The sequence below is a fragment of the Mus caroli genome, chromosome 4 (genome assembly GCF_900094665.2).
Source record: "Mus caroli chromosome 4, CAROLI_EIJ_v1.1, whole genome shotgun sequence".
NCBI lineage: Eukaryota > Metazoa > Chordata > Mammalia > Rodentia > Muridae > Mus > Mus caroli.
In genome coordinates this window covers 14,964,474-14,983,596 of record NC_034573.1, presented here as the reverse complement: position 1 = coordinate 14,983,596, position 19,123 = coordinate 14,964,474, and the positions used below count along the sequence as shown (strand labels likewise).

At 36.1% G+C, this 19,123-nt stretch overlaps 1 protein-coding gene across 7 annotated transcripts in view; it reads left to right on the top strand.

Annotated features, from left to right (window-relative positions):
• Nucleotides 1–18,939, top strand: part of Wwp1 (WW domain containing E3 ubiquitin protein ligase 1) — a 100,898-nt gene extending 81,959 nt beyond the window's left edge. For all 7 annotated transcript variants that reach the window (XM_029475935.1, XM_029475936.1, XM_021160469.1 and 4 more), the window contains 6 exons: nucleotides 65–205; nucleotides 4,525–4,645; nucleotides 5,720–5,824; nucleotides 8,462–8,558; nucleotides 9,354–9,426; nucleotides 15,598–18,939. In XM_029475935.1, coding sequence (XP_029331795.1) covers nucleotides 65–205; nucleotides 4,525–4,645; nucleotides 5,720–5,824; nucleotides 8,462–8,558; nucleotides 9,354–9,426; nucleotides 15,598–15,697 — 637 coding nt within the window. In that variant the 3' untranslated portion in view covers nucleotides 15,698–18,939. The remainder of the gene's footprint in view (nucleotides 1–64; nucleotides 206–4,524; nucleotides 4,646–5,719; nucleotides 5,825–8,461; nucleotides 8,559–9,353; nucleotides 9,427–15,597) is intronic.
• The last annotated feature ends 184 nt before the right edge of the window (nucleotides 18,940–19,123 follow it).

The following is a 19,123-nucleotide window of genomic DNA, read 5'->3' as shown; positions in this document are numbered from 1 at the left end:
AATTGAAACCTATTCATATACTGTGTTTATATGCACACTCACACTATTTTTTTTTTTTATCCAGAGATAACAATATTGAAGAATGTGGCTTAGAAATGTACTTTTCTGTAGACATGGAGATTCTGGGAAAAGTTACTTCACATGATTTAAAGTTGGGAGGTTCCAATATCCTGGTGACAGAAGAAAACAAAGATGAATATATTGGGTAGGTTGATAGAGCTGATTGAATTCATTCTGTAGAAGTTATGGAATATAATTAGAAATATCCTATATTTACACTCTTAACCTTATTAGTTTTCATGAAACACTTGGCTCAGCTCCTTGTGCTCTGTGCTGATCCAGATCTCCTGCTCGAGTTTGCTTGAAGGAAGACAATGCAGCTCACCATTCACTTCCCATGCCCATGCAATAGGCAGTCTCGCTTTTGACCCAATCAGAAGCCATGACAACTGCTGCTGAAAGAGATTTCCAGTCTTCAAAATCTCAGAAAGAACAGTTGTATGTTCTCCTAGCCTATTACACATATACATATACAATGCCATATGTGTGTGTGTAAAAGTGCACTTCGGGATAGTATAACATGAAGAAGGGAGGACAGGAAAGAGTAACTATTATCAGAGATGATAGTGAAAGACTGAGTGAATGTAGGTAACTGAAACTTGATTCATAAAAGAGGATATAAAGTATATTTTTTCTAGTTTTAAATCTGCCGTTTTTGGTGATGGATAAATGCATGCAAATGTTCAATAGTGAAAATCCAGTATGAAGCTTCGCAGCTTCAGAATGTTTATGGCGATGAGTAGATGTGGGGTCTGGTTAATTTTGGTGTATGAATTTTTTATTTTTAAGTTCTTTATGATAAAAATTTAACAAAGTATTTTGCAAAGGTGATGTAGCCTCTTCGTTTACAGATAAAGGGACTGAAGCTATGCCAGGAATGGGCAGAATTGTGTCTGGAAACTCCCCTTTCACTGACATTTCATCCCACACTACTCTTGAAAAGTTTTAGTATTTATTTATTTTGGCTTTAAAGAAAGGGTTCTCTGTGTAGCTTTGGCTGTTGTGGTATTTGTTCTATAGACCAGCCTAGACTCAAAATCAGAAACCCACCTACTTTTGCTGGGAATAAGAGTGTGTACCAACACACACAGACCACAATCCCAATTTTTAGCTTGTACATAGTAAATATATTATTGGCATCTCTTCAGTATACATGCTGCTGGGTTGTACATAGAAGTTTTAAGTAACCATGGGCTTTGGTATGTTCAGTCTTGCATTTCCTCCCCTAGCCTTACTGCCTTCAGCTACTTTTATCCTTTCCCAGTTCGTTTTCTGTTTTCCTGTCACAGGACAGCTAGAAAATTGGCTCAGTAGTTAAGAGCATTTGCTGCTCCTGTGTACTAAACCCCAGTTTGGTTCCCAGAACCTACATGGTAGTGCACAACCATTTGTAACTCTAGTTCCAGATCCCACTCTCTGTCCTCTGCAGGCACCAGGCCTTCACATGGTACATATAACATATGTGCAGGCAAATATTCATCCACTTAAAATAAGAATACATCTTTGAAGAAGAAAAGTAACGAGTATATATCTTTCTGAAAAAAGGGAAGCATGGAACATTTGCTTTTCTGTCTGGTTTATTTCACTAAATATAATCATTTCTAACTTTACGAATTTTCATCAGATTGAGATTATAAATATAATTAGATTATTTCTCTCTTCTTATCCCTCCCTTCAAACCCTCTCCCATATACCTCTGCTGTCTTTCAAATTCTTGGCCCCATTTTTTTCATTAATTGTTGTTATATGTTTATATGTATATGCATATATATTCCTAAATATAACCTAGTCAGTCTGTATGATGTTAATTGTGTGCATATTTCCATGGCTGTATGGTATTTGGGAAGCAATTAGTCCTCTTGCCTGTTTGGTTTTTTATAGTTACTATAGAAGCAAGCCAGCTTACATGTTCAAGCGCAGCATATAAGGATTCTCTTTTCTCTGCTTCTTTGTTAGCAACTCTGGGGTAAGATGGAATCTCTGTGTAGTTTTAATTTGCATTTCTGTGATGACTACTGATGTTGAACATTGTTGTTTTTGTTTTTTGTTTTTTGTTTTTCCATTTGTTCCTCATCTTTCAAGAACTGCCCATTCATTAGACGAAAGTCAGTGGCTGTTTAACTCTAGGGCATGTATTTATCAAATTGATTCACGTCTCTGTTTTTAGACAGGCCATTTATTTTTCTGACTGTGTTTCTGTATAAATTGAAACCACCATGGTAATATACCTACAGCATTGTTATTTTTGATCTTGATTGCTCGGTATCCTGGGATATTTTGTTTTTTCCCTATAATTTTTAGGATCTTCTGTCTAATTGTTTTTCGCAGAATGTCATTGGAATTTGACAAGGGTTCCATTGAGTCTGTTTCTTTGCTTTTAATAGTGTAGCTATTTTCATGTTACTAATTCTGCTGCTACAAGAGCACAGGCGGCATCCATCTTCTGTCTTCTTTAGATTCTTTCTGTAGTGCTTTTGTATTTTTACTTGTTTTACTTTCTTGATTGAATTTCTTTCAAAGCTTTATTTCCTGGCTATTACCAGTGTGATTGTTTTCCTGATTTCTTTTTCAGCATATTCATTACTGGTATATAGAAAAGCTATTAACTAATTTCTATAAAAATTATTAGTAGCTGATAAATATGTGTATGGATTGTGTCCTGTTACTTTGCTAAACATGTTTATTAGTTCCAAGAGGGTTTTGGTGTGTAGTCTTCAGCATTTGTCATATACAGAATCACAATTTCTGCTAATAGAAATCATATTGTAAAGTTAAATACTATTTATTGTACTGTTAAATAGTGACCCACAATGCCTGATTGCCTCCAGAGACAAGAGAAACTGTAATGTGACCTTGCTTCTTAGTTTAAAACTATTGGTTGTAGCTGGGTGTGGTGGCGCGTGCGACTTTAATCCCAGCACTTGGGAGGCAGAGGCAGGCAGATTTCTGAGTTCGAGGCCAGCCTGGTCTACAGAGTGAGTTCCAGGACAGCCAGGCCTACACAGAGAAACCCTGTCTTGAAAAAAACAAAAAACAAAAACAAAACAAAACAAAAACCTATTGGATGAATAAAGATGCCAAGAGCCTATAGCTGGGCAGAAGAGAGATAAGACTAGGTTAGAATTTCCAGGCTTGGGATCTGAGGGAGGACCACGAGGGGAAGAAAAAGAAAGTGGAGAGAGGAAAAGATACCTTGGGTAGGTGGATCATGAAAACATGGCCCTGAGGGCTGCTGGCCAATTGGAAGTAAGAGCAGCCCAGATCAAACCTTGGTAGTCATATCTTGGGCTTAATTGGTAAGGAAGTAGACATAATAATATAGAGGGTAGATACCTGCCCAGCTCTAGTGCTTTAAAGGCTTATTGTAAATATAAAAGTTGTGTGTCTTTTATCTGGGAACTGAATGATCAAAGGTAGGATAGGAACCCCCATTGAGAATTAGTAATTACTATAACAAGAATAATTATAGCCTTTGTTTCTTTCTTGCCTCAGTACTCTTATTACTTCAAGTCATTTACTGCGTATCGCCTTGTCTCAGCCCTGTGAGAAATGCCTTGACGTTTTTCCCATTTACTGCAAAGGCTATAGACTACTCAGATACAGCCTTCATTATGCTGTTATATGATACTAGGCTCTTCAGTGCTTATGTCTTGAAGGGTTGTACTTTGTCAAAGGCTTTTTCTCCATCCACTGAGATCCCATGTGATTTCTATTCTATAGTCTCAGTCTGTCTTTTTTATGTGTGTCTGTGTATCTGTCAGTCTGTCTATCCTTATAAGGTTTTGGTATCAGGTGATAACTGTCTTTATAAAATGAGTTTGATGGACTGTGTTCTAATTTTATGGACTACTTTGGGGAGCACTGATTAGTTCTCTGTGTGAGTCAAGGCCTGAGCCATGTTACTTAGGAAGGTTCTTTATTACTGTTTGGATCTCACTGCTTTTTATAGGTCCATTTTAAGTTGTTTATATTCTCTTCATGTAATTATCGTAGATCATATGTGTCAAGAAATGTATTATTTCTTCTAGATTTTCCTTTTATTGGAATATGGGAAGGGTATGTAGGTGGGTTTGGAGGGAGGAAAGCGAAGGGAGACAGGTTGAGGTGGGTATGGGTAGTTGGAGGAGCACTGTCTCAGAGGCAAATGGGAGGGCAGATGGGGAGAACTCTTGGAAGGGGGAATAGAAAGGAGGAACACTATTTGGAATGTAAATAAGACTTTTTTTTATAAAAAGCAAAAAAATTATAATCTCAAGAATAAAAGTAACTAAAAGTGATAGCATGAATTTGTTAATGGAAAAATATTAACTCTAAAAATAACATATGTATACATACATGCTTGTTGTATGCACATATTGGGTAGTATATTTAGAAAAAGAAAAGAAATTTAAAGCTTTTTTGGTGTTTTTGTCCCTTAACTTTGTATATACATAACCTATTTTCAAATACTATCTTTATTTTCAGTTTAATGACAGAATGGCGTTTTTCTCGAGGAGTACAAGAACAGACCAAAGCTTTCCTTGATGGGTTTAATGAAGTTGTTCCCCTTCAGTGGCTACAGTACTTTGATGAAAAAGAATTGGAGGTTAGGCTCTTTTATTATATGATTGTAGGGAATGCTATTGTTGGAGTGGGTGGCCTTTGTGTTTCCTCTCCCTTTCCAGTCTCATTTCATCTCTCGTCTCCATATTCAGTGTTGTCTTTTCCTTTGTTCAGCCCAGATGGGCCTTGAAGTCATGATCCTTCTATTTCAGCCTACCATGGTGGGGCCAGCAGTCTCCACCATGTATATAGCTTGTTTTATTGTTTTATACAACAGTGTCCACACATTTTAGTACAATATTGATTTTTATAATTTATCTAAAAGTAGGTGGGTTTTATGTTTTGTGATATTTTAAGAACAATGGTATTGCAAGGACAATATTATCAATCATTGTCATCTATTAGGGTTCATAAACTATTCAATCACTATTAATAACTTGAGGAATTTTCAGAAATCTTAATTTAACAGTGACTTTCTTTTTTTTTAAAGATTTATTTATTTATTATATGTAAGTACACTGTAGTTGTCTTCAGACACACAAGAAGAGGGAGTTAGATCTCATTATGGATGGTTTTGAGCCACCAGGTGGTTGCTGGGATTTGAACTCAGGACCTTCAGAAGAGCAGTCAGTGCTCTTAACCGCTGAGCCATCTCTCCAACAGTGACTTTCTTGAAAGATGAGATTTTTAAATGAATTACTAGTGGTCCTGACTGCATGTAAAGAAGGTTATTGGGTATTCATCAGAAGTGGGTGTATTTATAGAAAATAAAATACATATAACATTTACCATTTTAATGATTTTTTTTTAAGTGTACAATTCAGTAGTATTAAGTATGACAGCATTGTAATACATCAAGTCTTGGTAATTCTTCCAACTTTTAAAACTGAAACTCATTAAACAGAAAGCCTGTATGCATGGTGAGTTCCAAGCCTGCCAGGAGTACATCATGAGAGCCTGCCTCAGGAAAGAGGTGAAGGAGCACCCAACACACTGGCAGAAACCAATGTGACAAACGAGTCTGCTCAGAATGGATTGTTAGCAAGACCTGAGAAACAACAAAAACCCATAGTCTTTCTAATCTTTGCTGTGGCTGATACTGCGTTCCTTCCCTTAGGTTATGCTGTGTGGCATGCAAGAGGTTGACTTGGCAGACTGGCAGAGAAATACTGTTTATCGACATTATACAAGAAACAGCAAGCAAATTATTTGGTTTTGGCAGGTACTTGCTTTATCTGTTTTGAGACAAATCATTTGAAGAATTTTCTGATAAGAAAAGTTGGTTTTAAGTAGTTTATTAATAATTTTTGAGACTTTGGACCTGTATTTTAGCCTTCCAATACTTCACTATTTTCTAGATGGAAATATGAATAGTTTGGTGGTATTACGGTACTCTATGAATTCTGCACACTTTGAGAAGTAAAGGAGTATGGGGTTTCTTTTGGCTGGTTGTAGATTTATTGGGGCTCTACACTGAGATAGGGACTGTGTGGACAGCCCAGGCTGATCTTGGCTTTGCTTTCACCTTGTATCAGTTTCTTCAGTGCTGGGATTAGAGGCATCCCCAGTCACATCCAGCCAGGTGTATATTCTCAGTGACAAGGTCAATGCTGGGTTTGATCTTCTGAAGGGGATAATGTGCTAAAGAACGGGAATAATTCAGACAGTGATGTGCAAGAATGACCGTTGGTTCTTACTGTGTTTTGGCTTAACCTGTGATCAGGTCTCAGAATATCCAATGTTCCATACTAATATTTAGGTACATTTGAAGAGACATGTTGTTTTGCTTTATTTTAAATCTCTAATCCTGGCATATTCTTTCTATAAGTATTTTACTAACTACAACTCATTTGAGCAACTTAATGGTTGGTTGGACTTATGGTAATTTTCACATTCATGTGAAAAGCTGGGAGATTTTCCAAAAGGTACATCTTTTCATAACAATGATTCCCATTAGTTTATTGCATAATATTTTCCATTCTGGAAACCTGTCTTAAAATATTCATCAACATATACAAAATATGTCTACATAACCTAGGAACTTAAGAACCTAAGTGAGGTTTACGTCAGAGTTGATAATAAAATGTGTTTCCCATGTCATTTGGTGTTGTGATGTTCAGATCCATTTGGAAAAAAAAGAGAATTAGACGCAATTCCAATTTAGGTTAAGTGAATTTTTTCTTACTGCAGTAGGAGGGCAGCCTTAAGTCCCTTTCTGAGGTTTTAAGGCGTGTTTTATAGCTATCCGTGTAATTCACAGCCGAGCAGGAGAATCATTCTATTTCCTTCGGTTGTTTCTTACTTTCCTACTATATAGTAATAAAAAGACCACTTTACCCCTTTCTCACAGTGATCAGCTTCCTTTCCCTCAGAAGCAAAGGCAGCTGTGAATACCTCACAGCCCATTGCCCTATTCTTATCTCAACTTCAGGCCACTAGCATCTCCCAGACATTTCAGAGCTAAAGGTCAAAGGCCCTTAAGGAATGCCTGGCTCCATAGTAAGTATCCTTAGTCCTCACAGAGGACCTGTGTAAGTCAGGTCTGAGCTGTAATGACTGGGATAGAGCAATTCATTTCTGGGTAGGCAAAAAGCACAAGACCATCAGGTTAGTGCTGTCTGTCTGTATACCTCAGCACAGTTTGTCCAAGGTTTCGGTCTGATTAGCAAAACATTTTGTCTTATGTTCAACTAAGCCGTTGTGTTTACTGCTTTCTCATTGCTATAACCAAATTCTTGACAAGAAACAAGGGAAGAAAACTTTATTTTGACTACAGTTTTAAGAGTACCAGCCATCCTAACAGGAAAGCATGGTGTAAGAGCAGCTACAGCTTTGCCCTTGGGAGCATGCTCATAGCTATGCAGATCACGTAGCAGATATGGCCTGCTCCAGGCTACTCTTATTAAGTCTGGTTCATAGTCCAAGTGGCATGGTAACTCCCAAGGTCAGGGGACTTCTTTCTTCAGTTAATCCTGTCTGGAAAGATCTCACAGGCACACCCATCTCTTGCTCCTCACTAAGGCTTTTATTAATCCAGTCAAGTCCATAATGCCACCACATGTGCATTCCCTATTTGAAGAAGAAGCCTTTTCCCAAACTGCCCTCAAAGTTAGCTGGCTTTCTGTTATATTCAAACCACCATATTCATTACCTTATTCATTCACTAACATTGCCCTTTCAGAAGAACTTGTCAGCAAACTTGTTCATTTTGGAGACATGTATAGTTTTTCAGGTACTAGTGAATGGCATAGAAAGTTTGAAAAATGTTTTATAGCAGAAAATACCACAGAGAAAAGCAATGGGGAAATGTTCATTTGTTTTTGTAGTTTAAAAGGGGGTAGACACAGTCTAACAGTGGTTTCGAACTCAGTGAGACTGGACTTTAAATGTTCAACATTTTAGCAGTTTAAAAAGACAAATTATCTAAATTCTATAAGCCTCTCTTCTCTTTCATGTGTGGTGAGATTACTAATGACTCGTAGCTGCCTCGTAGACTGTTGTGAAGTCTACGAGTAAGTGAGAAACACATGCCATAGTGTTCACCTGCAGCCCTCACAGACAGGTGTACCTTCTTGTGGGTTACTTCAGTCAAGCACCTTCAGGTTTCTAAGCTGCTCATTGACCTGCCGTTTGTAGGACAGATCGAATAGTAGCTAGTTGTGGTATTATTGTGAGGGTTACTGAAGGGATTTCTACAGTGTACCTATGTGGTACTACAAATACTTTTTACTGCACTATTATTGCTTGAACCAGTTTCAGTGGCGTGTTTGTTTGTTTTTAACATTTTCATTTGTTTACTCTCATTGGTGGGATGTTGGCCATTATTTTATATTAAAGTACATTTCATTTTGTCATACAGTTTGTGAAAGAGACTGATAATGAAGTACGAATGCGACTCTTGCAGTTTGTCACTGGAACCTGTCGCTTGCCTCTAGGAGGATTTGCTGAGCTCATGGGTAAATGAAGAATAACTGCAGTTTCTCTGAAGTTAATTTTGTGATAATAGTATATGTTAGACATACAGTAGAATTAAATATAATGACTTATTTGTATGAAAATTATATGTAAAGTTTCTATGATAGAAAAGAAAGAGCTATTGATACTGAAAACATTTTTCTTGGTCAATGTTCTATTGCTGTGAAGATACGCCATGACCACAGCAATCTTATGAAGGAAAGCATTTAATTGGGTCTTGCTTACAACTCCAGAGGTTATAGCAGAGAGCAAGGCCAGAATTCAGGGAGACATGGTGCTGGAGGCATAGCTGAGAGTTACACACCTGGATCCACAGGCAACAGGAAGAGAATGACATTGAGCCTTGCAAGGGCTATTGAAACCTCAGAGCCCATCCCCTATAACACACTTCCTCCAGCAACGTCACACCTCCTGGTTCTTTCAAATAGTGCTACTCCCTGGTGACCAAGCATTCAACTGTATGAGCCTGTGGCAGCCATGCTCATTCCACCCACAAAGATACGTGAGATAAAATGAAAGTGTCTTCAAAGATGAGATAGCTATTGCTTCACTCCACAGGATAATTGCTAGGGAACCAAGATTGTGTGAAAATAGTTACCTTTCTCTCCATGGATGTAATTCTTACTTCAGCATCTCTGCACCACCAAAAAGCTCCTCAGTGTAGATATTATGAAACTTTCAGTTTCCCCTCTATCACTCATATAACAATGTGACACGCTTCTGTTAGTTTTAAAGGACCAACCAAATAAACATCTTATCTTATGTTCCCGATTTAGGAAGTAATGGGCCTCAAAAGTTCTGTATTGAAAAAGTTGGCAAAGACACCTGGTTACCAAGAAGCCATACATGGTAAGTTCAAGACTCTTAAACAGGAAGGTGAAGGCCACAGAGGTTTTAGCTGTTGTTTTATTTTGTTTTTGGTAGCAGGTAAGAGCCATTAGAGCTACCTATTCATTAGAATAAGTAAAATTTCAACTTGCTGAGGAGAATCATATGCTGTTCTGTAACTAAGAAATACTTGAGAATGTGTCTGTTGGCTCAGCGAGTATTTAGAGTACCCATTATATAGCAAGTAGGATGGAATTACTCATTGCATTTTTATGAAATCTTTATAGAGCAGAAAAGATGAACAAATAGCTAAAAGGAAAAGACTGGTATGATAATTGGAGTGAGTCTTCTATGGACTCAGATGATCAGACAGATCCCTGGAAAGGACAATGTTTAGCTTAAGTTTAATAAATAGAATGCTGTGGGGAGAAGTAGAATATTCTTGTAATAGATGCTGAAGAAAAATCCCTGAATTAAGAACTGGAACTTGACTCAAGTGACTGGAAGAGTGAGTCAGAAAATGTGAACATAATTGACTGATTTGATTGGAACTTACTGAGGCAGAAAAAGTGAACATAATTGGGAAAACATGATTTAACAAAACATACTAGTATTGTTAATTTGGACTTCCTTATAAGGAAACTTAGTTTATACAACTATAAATAACCAGTAATGGCATTTTAGAGAAACCATTTAGTAAGAGTGTAACAAGTGGATGAAAGAGATTGCAGAGAGATGTTAACACCCCTACCTCTTGATAGCTTAGAGATAAATGGTTCTTTCAGGAGTTCAAAGCTACTTTCATTCTAAGCCATGATTCTGTTTTTGCTGCCTTGGTATTTCTACATGTGCAGAAACAATAGTGACTAAAACTTGGTAGGGTCTCAGGACAAACAAAAGCAGGAATGCCAAGCTGTTCCCTGATACTCTTCAACAACATGCACTTGTCAAAAAATCAACTAGAGCCCGTGGTTTATGAAACACTAATTACTAAGTTTGTTAAAGCTTGATGTTTGAATATATGTTTTTTTCTAACATTAATACTCAGGTTTATCGGCATCTGTTCCTTGTATACACTAATGGGTTTGGTACAAACATCTTCATGTAAATACATCATATCCTTTGACTAAGTTCAACTCTTTCCCTCTCTTGTTTCCCTCCCCCATTATTTCTTTTCATTCCTCCACAATCTTGCTTCTATTTTTATGTTCCATATACATGTATTATAATCTAGAACCCATAAATGGGGGAGAACTTGTGATGCTTGTCTAAGTCTTATTTTGCTTAATATGACTATCTGAATATTTTCTTACAGATGACATAACTTCATTCTTGGTGACACAGTAAGACTGTTAGTGTATACATACACCTTATTTTCTTGTCCATTTATATGTTTCGAACTCTTATCAGCCCTAGGCTGATGATAGCATAGTTTCCTTTGTGAATACTGTTGAAACATAGACTGTAGGTATGTATCACTGTGTTTTGATTTAGAGTTCTTTAAGTATATACCTAGGGGTAGCATAAGTATGTCATCACGTACATGTTGTAATTTTTGAGAACTCTCCCTAGTGATTTACATAGTAGATGGACTACTTAACATTTCTACCAGCAGTACATAAGGGCTGTCTTCCTCACATCCTCCCAGTATGTGTTCTTTTCTTTATGATAGCCATTATCACTGGAATGATGTGGGAGCGCAATGTATTTTGATTTGTATTTTCCTGATAGCTAAGGACAGTGTACTTTGTTTTCTTCTTGGGGACTCTGTTTATTTCATTCATCCATTTGATTTAGTTGGTTGGCTTTTGGTATTTAGTTTTTTGTTCTTAATAAACATCCTCTTAGTCCTTGTCAAATGTATATCTGACAGATTCTTGCCCTAGTTACTCATTTGCTTTGCTGTGCCGAAGTTTTGTAATCTGTGCAAGCCTATTTATCAATTATTGGTTTCACTTCTTGAATTATAGGACTCCTTTTCAAAGAATCCTTTACATTGGAGTAATTTCAAGCATTACATTTGACAAACTTTAAATTGATAGTTGGTAAGGAATGAAAAATATTGATCTAGTTTTATTTTCTATACATGGACATCCATTTTCCAGCAGTATTAGTTGAAAGGATGCCTTCTTTTCTAGCATTTCTTTTTGGAATCTTTGTCAAAAGTCAAATATCTTTAGTTGTATAGATTTATTTCCTGGTGTCTTTATTTCATTGTGATGATCTGTTTTGGTTCATTAGGTTTCTAGTATAATTTGAAATTGGGTAAGGTGATATCTCCAGCATTGCTTTCTTTGCTCAGGATTCCTTGGCTATTTGGGATCTTTAAAATCATAGACTGTAAAAATCACTGCAGTATGTTAAAGCCCTTTAGGTACACACCTAAGGGATTGTAGAACTAAGCTTTCATAAGAATTTTAAAACTGAGTTTTCTAATCCTGTGTAGAATGTCATTGGAATGCTAATGGGGATTGCATTGAATCTGTAAATTTCCTTCAGTAATATGGTCATTTTCATAATGTTAATTCCACTAATACGTGAATGTCACGCCTCATTTTATGTATATGAGTGCTTTCCCTGTGTGCATGTCTGCACTCCATGTAGTCTTTTTCTCTTTTAGTATCTTCTTGAGTGTTTTTTAATAGTTTCAATATAGAAGTCTTTCACTTTTATGGATAGCGTTATTCATTGGTCGGTTTATGTTTCATTTTAAAACTATTGTGAATGGGCTGTTTGCTTAAGGTCCATCTTGGCAAGTTCATTATTAGCCTATAAGAAAGCTACAGATAATGTTGATTTTGTGCCCTGCTAATTTCAAAGTGTTTATTAGTTCTAAAACATCTGGTGAAGTTTATGTTCTCTGACATACAGAATCATACTCTGCAAATAAACCTACTTTGACTTCTTCCTTTCCTATGTTTTTTATATCTGTTATTGCTCTAGTTAACACTAAAAGAAGTGTATGAAATAGTAGAGAAAGTAGATATTTATTTCTCTTTCTGGTTTAGTGGAAATGCTGTTTTTGTTTTTTGTTTGTTTCCCACTCACAACAATGTGGATTATAGGTTTGTCTTATATAAGTTTGCCCGTTTACTATGTTGAGGTACATTGCTACAATTCTTAGGCACTTCAGGCCTTTTATCCTGACGGGATGTTCTTCTATCAAAGGTCTTTCTTATATTGACCCTTTCTTCATCTGTTGATATGATCAGGTGGTTTCTGATCGTGATGTATTACTATGAATTACTAAATGATTCACATATTTTGTATTATTCTTGAATTCCTGAAATGAAACTCAATCATGAAGAATAAATGTCACGCCTCATTTTATGTGTATGAGTGTTTTCCCTGTGTGCATGTCTGCACTCCATGTCTGTGTCATTTGAGGTCATCCAGTAGGCAATGGATTCCCTAGGAACTGGAGTTACAAATAGTTGTGAGTCTCTATGATGGTGCTGATCCTTTGGAAAACCAAATAGTGCTCTTTACTGTTGAGCCATTTCTCCATCCTCATGAATGATCCTTTTGGTGTGTTATTTGAATTTGATTCAGCAGTATTTTCTTGAAAACTGTTATATCAGTGTTCATGAGTAATAAAGGCCTATAATTTTCTTTTTTCTTTCTTTCTTTTTTGGCTTTATCCACTTTGGATACTAGGGTAATACTAGCCTCATAAGATGAATTTGTTAAATTTCTTCTATTTGGTGGAATATTTTGAGGAGTGTTAGTTTTCCTTAAATGGTTGGTGGCATTTATTAGTGAGTTCATTTAAACCTTCTTAAAAATTAAGCAACATCGGTTACTGTTTTAATCTACTTAAGTTGTTTATAGCTTCTCAACTTAAGTTGTTTATAGCCTCTCAGTTTCATTTTGGTATGGTGGTAAAAGTATTGGCTTAACAGGTTTGTATTTTCATTGAAATAAACTTGAAAAACATGATCAGAAAACAATATTAAGTTAGAGTTCTTCATCGAAGATGAAAATATTAAAGATATTCTGAGGCCAGTAACTGAAGAAAATAGAGCAACAAGTCACTCAAAAGTGATCAGGATCAAGGGCAAAGAAGTAGAAGGCCACAGCATTGTTCTTATCCATACTAATGCTATGAAGTAAGGCCTCTACACCAAAGCCTTAAATAGATGATGCCCAGCCAAGAACATATAGTTAAGGAATTCCGGAAAGTTACATAGCTGAACCTTTCTGAGGGTGTGCCTCAGAAAGTGAATGCTTTTACTGACTGGCTTTAGAGAAAATGACATGTGCCCACCTTGTTGGATGACAGTTATGGTAAGAGATGAAGAGTTAAGACTATGAGAGACTGAAAGCTATAAAATAGAAGCTCAGATCAGACCCAAAGATGTTTGAAAAGGTGTTGGGATTTATTTCAAACAAGGGAAAATACAAATCAATATTCTGATCTGGATCTGGATAAAAATAGGTGATCAGAAAGATTTTGGTTTGTGACAACAATTTGTAATGACTAAGGTAAACAGTGATCTATCCTCATCTGTGATGCAATTAGCCTTAATGATTGCTGGTAAGATGAAGCATGGGATCCTACTACTGTCATCTTTATAGTGATGTCACAGCTTTAAACTCCTCTAGATTAAGAATCAACATTTTTTTCAGATACATGGGCAAGTCTCAGTCTCTATTCTTTACGAAACAGCACAAACATACTGGTCCATTTCTTGAAATAGAGATCTCTTTGGGCTATTTTCAAATAATCCTTTGTCTTCTGTTATTCAGCTTAACATTCACTAAATTAGGTATTTACTAATTCAGAGATGACTGCTTATTTCAATCTAGTGGGGGAAAACAGTCATGATATAAATGCTGAAATAGAAACAAAGATGCTGTAGGCAAACTTCTTAGAAGCTCTAGGATTTAGGCTGATTGTTGGTAGGTGAATAGGTGAGACTTTGGCTTGCAAGGGTATTCTAGGCCAAAGAAAGACAAAGGACATGATAGAGAAAAGCGTGTATTATGTTAAAAAGTATAAAATAAGTTGATATTAGGCTTCCATCTATCATCTTACACCTTCTGTGGCTTTAGCAACAAAGGGTTTCTAAGTGTGGTGTAAGCTAGGGAAAGTGCCTCAGGCAGTGATATAAAGTAACATAGGAGGTGAAGAAAATAAGTGGATTGGATGCAAGGTGATAAGGAAAAAAATCAAAACACAAACCCCAAATTCCCAAATCAGATGAGACAGAGCAGTATACACAAGAGTGTGATGACAACAGAAAGTCAAAAATAGGATTAGCAGAATGACAAGATCTGGCCAAGGGTAAGACTGTTTTGATATAAGATTATACTGAGAAAAAAAAAAAAGGAGGGGGGGATATTGTTTTTTTTGTTTTCCTAATCTCAATTACCGTTAAGACAGTTTCTTTCATGGAGTATAGTTTAAAATGAAAGGCAATCAATATATGGTCTCAGTTGCTACCATCAATACATTAATGGTGTGTTGAAGTTGGGTACCTTCTCCTAGACCTAATTATGAGCTCTCCTAACTTACATGGGTGCGGGCAAGGACAGATGAGAAGTGTCTACAATAAGTAAATGATGTAAAGAAAGGTTTCTAAGTTTCAGTATTTTTCTTTTAATAATCCAGTCTCAGAAAAGAGTATGTGTTGGAAGAACTGGAAAATGGTCAGTCTGTAGATTAAAATCTAATGTGGTGAAATTATTTAAGGAGACAAAAGTATATATGTATTTACTGACTGAGTCTATCGGAACATATATTCTGTGAGCTAAGGGACTTAGGATTTTCATGAGTGTATTACCAGCTACTGGAGCATCTTGCACACAAAACTCAGAAAATAAATGAATGAGTGGATGGATGAAATTAACTAACCTAAGAAAAATTATGGAACCTCATCACCCATGACAACAGAATAGCAAAAGGAAACCCATTTTACATCAGGTCTTTATAATGTTGACATTATTTGTAGTACCATTATTCTTTGGCAAATATATAGATGTTTTACGACGTAAATTTTATATAGATTCCTTTATTTAATTTAGATGTGTTAATATACTAGTTATTGTATTAAATTGTTAGGATACCTTTGGCAAAGTTTTTATATACATAATATTCAGGTTTCAATGTACTGTTAAAGAATACTATATTACAAATATCTTCAGTTTATTTCATTGCAAACATCTGATTTTGTTTTTGTTTTTGTTCAGTTTTAATCGCTTGGATCTCCCACCATATAAGAGTTATGAACAACTAAAGGAAAAACTTCTTTTTGCAATAGAAGAGACAGAGGGATTTGGACAAGAATGAATGTGACTTGTCTTGGAGAAGCTCTTGCATTTAAATACCCCAGCCAAGAAAAATTGCACAGATAGTGTATATAAGCTGTTCATTCTGTACAGTTAATTTTCTGAACCTTTCAAAGTATAAATGTTTTCCGTTCTTCCACAGAAATATGCAAAACATTTCATCATTTTCTACTTTATTTATTGTTCCCTTTAAATGACTGACCGGGAAAAAAAAATCATCCTTAAACTTTGACGCAAGCAAGAGAATTTATTAAAAAGTATATATCTATATAACCATATATGACAGTGGCTCTAGTTTTATAGAGCGCCAGGTGTATTAAACATGACAGCCGTTCATTCACAAAACTCTGAATTTGCTTTGCCTTGTTTCTGTTATCCAGGGGAAAGTGCACATGTTCCATGTTCTTCTCCCTAGGTGACATTGGATTGTGTTTAGCTGCATGGCTGTTCAGGAAGGAATTTAGGGCTTAAGCCAACTCTTACTTTAAGTGTATTTTTTTTAAATTGCTGCTGGCTTTTCTGAAGACAAGTACTTCAGCTCATTAAGTTGTACTAAATGAATAGGGTTTTTAGTCACATCATTGTTATATCAGTAAACACAGAAGTCGTGTAATAGATCCAGTAGTGTCTAGGAGCAGCTGGAATTGATTTGCTGAAGAGCAGAGGTCTATTTACATCTTACTTTTGGATGTTGGGTATTTGTGGAAATTTAAAGAATCAGGCATTTCTACACTTACATTTTTAAACTTGTAATGTTCTTCAAATTCAATTGCTAATGATTTGATAGTTTAATACTTAGGGATACATAAAAGGTACTGAACTTGGCTGCTTTTGTGCTCAAGGTTTACTTGTATGAAATCAGAGATGTTATAATGGATTGAAAAGCTGCAGAAGTATTTAAACGCTCACACTAAGTACTTTTTATTAGTATTTGAATGTCCCCACCCCTTCCTTACAAAATCAGAATTGTTTCTAAATTCAGTAGGTATATTAAAGGAATTCTTTGTGCTCCCTGTTTTATACAGAGCAAGTTTTCTCCAAATGACACTGATTTTTCTTTTCATTATAAGGGCATTCATGGTGTATGAAAAAAATTAAAATCTAATGTGAATGATACTGCTACTTTTAGCAAACTGGGCTTCCTAATTAATATAAAACATTAATTTCCATTTTTATCCTTTCAATATGCACTGCGAAGTTCATTAACTTAAATTTTTTTAACTATGAAGTTCACTTAGAATTATAACTTCTATCCACTAGTTTAGTTTTGCTAAGATTTTATTTTTCTACTTTAGATTATGTTCTTCAGTTTTATTCAGAATTCACAAATAAAAGCAGTAGTCTACTTAGTTGAATAAACTATAGAAAATCTGGTTATTCTCAAGCTTAAAAGAATTTTTAAATTCTAACATATGGCAAGTTATATAGTAAATGATGGCCAGTCTTCAAAAGTCCTGCATAAATTATTCTGTAAAATAATAAACTTGCTATGACAGAAAGTATCGGCTTTCATTCAGTGGAGGTATGTGAGAGCATCCCTTTGCAGATATGGTTTACGGCTGCTTTCAGGTAGGATGTCAGGGAGTGTCCCTTTTGTTAAGTTACCTCACGTGAGTAACAGAACCCACAAGATCAGCCCAGTCTTCTGGGGAAGACTAGTTTGCAGACCTCATCAGATTCTTAATCTTTCATACCAGTTAGAGATTTCAGACCTATAGACTTGTCTATCTACTCAGTAGTCAACTTAAAGTCTTAGAAGAGAGGCGATTCACCTCCTGCTGTCGCTCCTTCCCATCCCTCTTCTGAACTGGACCCTCCACGCCTGGCTCACTGAACCCAGTAAGACAAAGTTGGAGGTGAGGAGGACCGAGAGACAGGTTAACAATGATGCTTTATTATAGTGACAGTTCCCAACATCACCAGTAAATTGAGCTTAGGGAATGGATCATCGGCTTAAAACAGTTTTGCCTGTCAGCTCAGGGACCTACGTGTCTTTGGGAAAGAAACTACTATTTGTTTGTTGTAGAAAATGAAAATGTTATTACCCTTTTCTCCAGCTGACTTCAATTATCCTCCTAGGTCTAGGTGTTCTAAATTAGGTGTTGTATATCCACTCCATCAACAGACAACCTTGGTTGTGTTTGGGGCTCACAAAGAACCCTAACTAGTAAGCTGCTTCTGAAGTGAGAAAGCTCCTGACCTATAGGAGGGAGCTGTAACTGCGTTTCCCGGAATCTGAACAGTCTTGCTATTGCATGTCCTAGACTGTCACATTAGACTACCGTTTTTGTAGAACCATGTGATGGCCCTGCTATATTACTACTACATGTTCACTTTCTCAAAGGAGGCCTAGCATTGCACTGATGGCCAGCCATGGCTCCTGCACTAGAGGATTCAGAGTAAACTGATGCCAGACAAATGTAGTTTACTGCAGGCTTGCCGGATCCTAACATTTAATTAAACATAACATAATCTAGTAAACACTGAAGTAACAAATCAGTTGTTGAAACATGAAATAAAAGTTCTTCTGTAACATGTCCAACTTTTCTTAATGTGTTGAACAGAGAAATCAAGTTTAAAGTCAATTGGGAATTTGACACCAATCTAAATGTGCTATTTCCTAAATTCTAAAAGTTCGACTCCAAAATTCAACAGAATGCAATTAAAATGGTCGTATTTCTTTTTAGTACTAATTCTACGTCTTTTTCATGAACACTTAATTCTGTTGGTCCTTGTGATTAACGTAGTATCTTGTTTTCATTATGTTTCTTAAGAAACAAGACAAGTCTTACCAATCCATGTTGTGTTGTAGCATCCATTGCCTGTTGGTAGGCCACACTGTCAAGAAGTGACAGAGGTTCAGTGCTGAACGTGAGGGGAAAGAGGGAAACCAAATAACCAAAAAGACCCCCCAGCTTTCTCCTGGTGTGCTTAGAAACCTGGGCCCTTCATCCACTACACTACCAGTAAACAAACCCTAATTCAGGTTTCACACATCCTCAAAGACAGCAGACACACTTAAGGAGAGTAAATCACCCATTGCCTGTGTCTATAGTATGTTGGCCTCCTTTTTCCTCTCAAATAATCAGCCTTCTACTTTGATGTCTTTTTAAAAAAATTTTGGATCCACATGCAGTATCCATCTGATCTTATAATGGCTTAACAAGATCATCTTCCATTCCATCCTTTGACTGCAAATGAGGTAATTTCACTTTTTATGACTGAATAAAACTGGTTTGTAAATATATACATTTTGTTTGTCCACTTGGTAGATGTCTACACTGATTCCATAGCTTGTTTGTAAACAATGCCACAATAAATATCAATGTAAATGCCTTTATTTTTAATAACCACAAATTTAAAAATATTAAATACCTTCAACAGATGGATAAAGTGGTATATTCATGTAATAAAATATTAACACTAA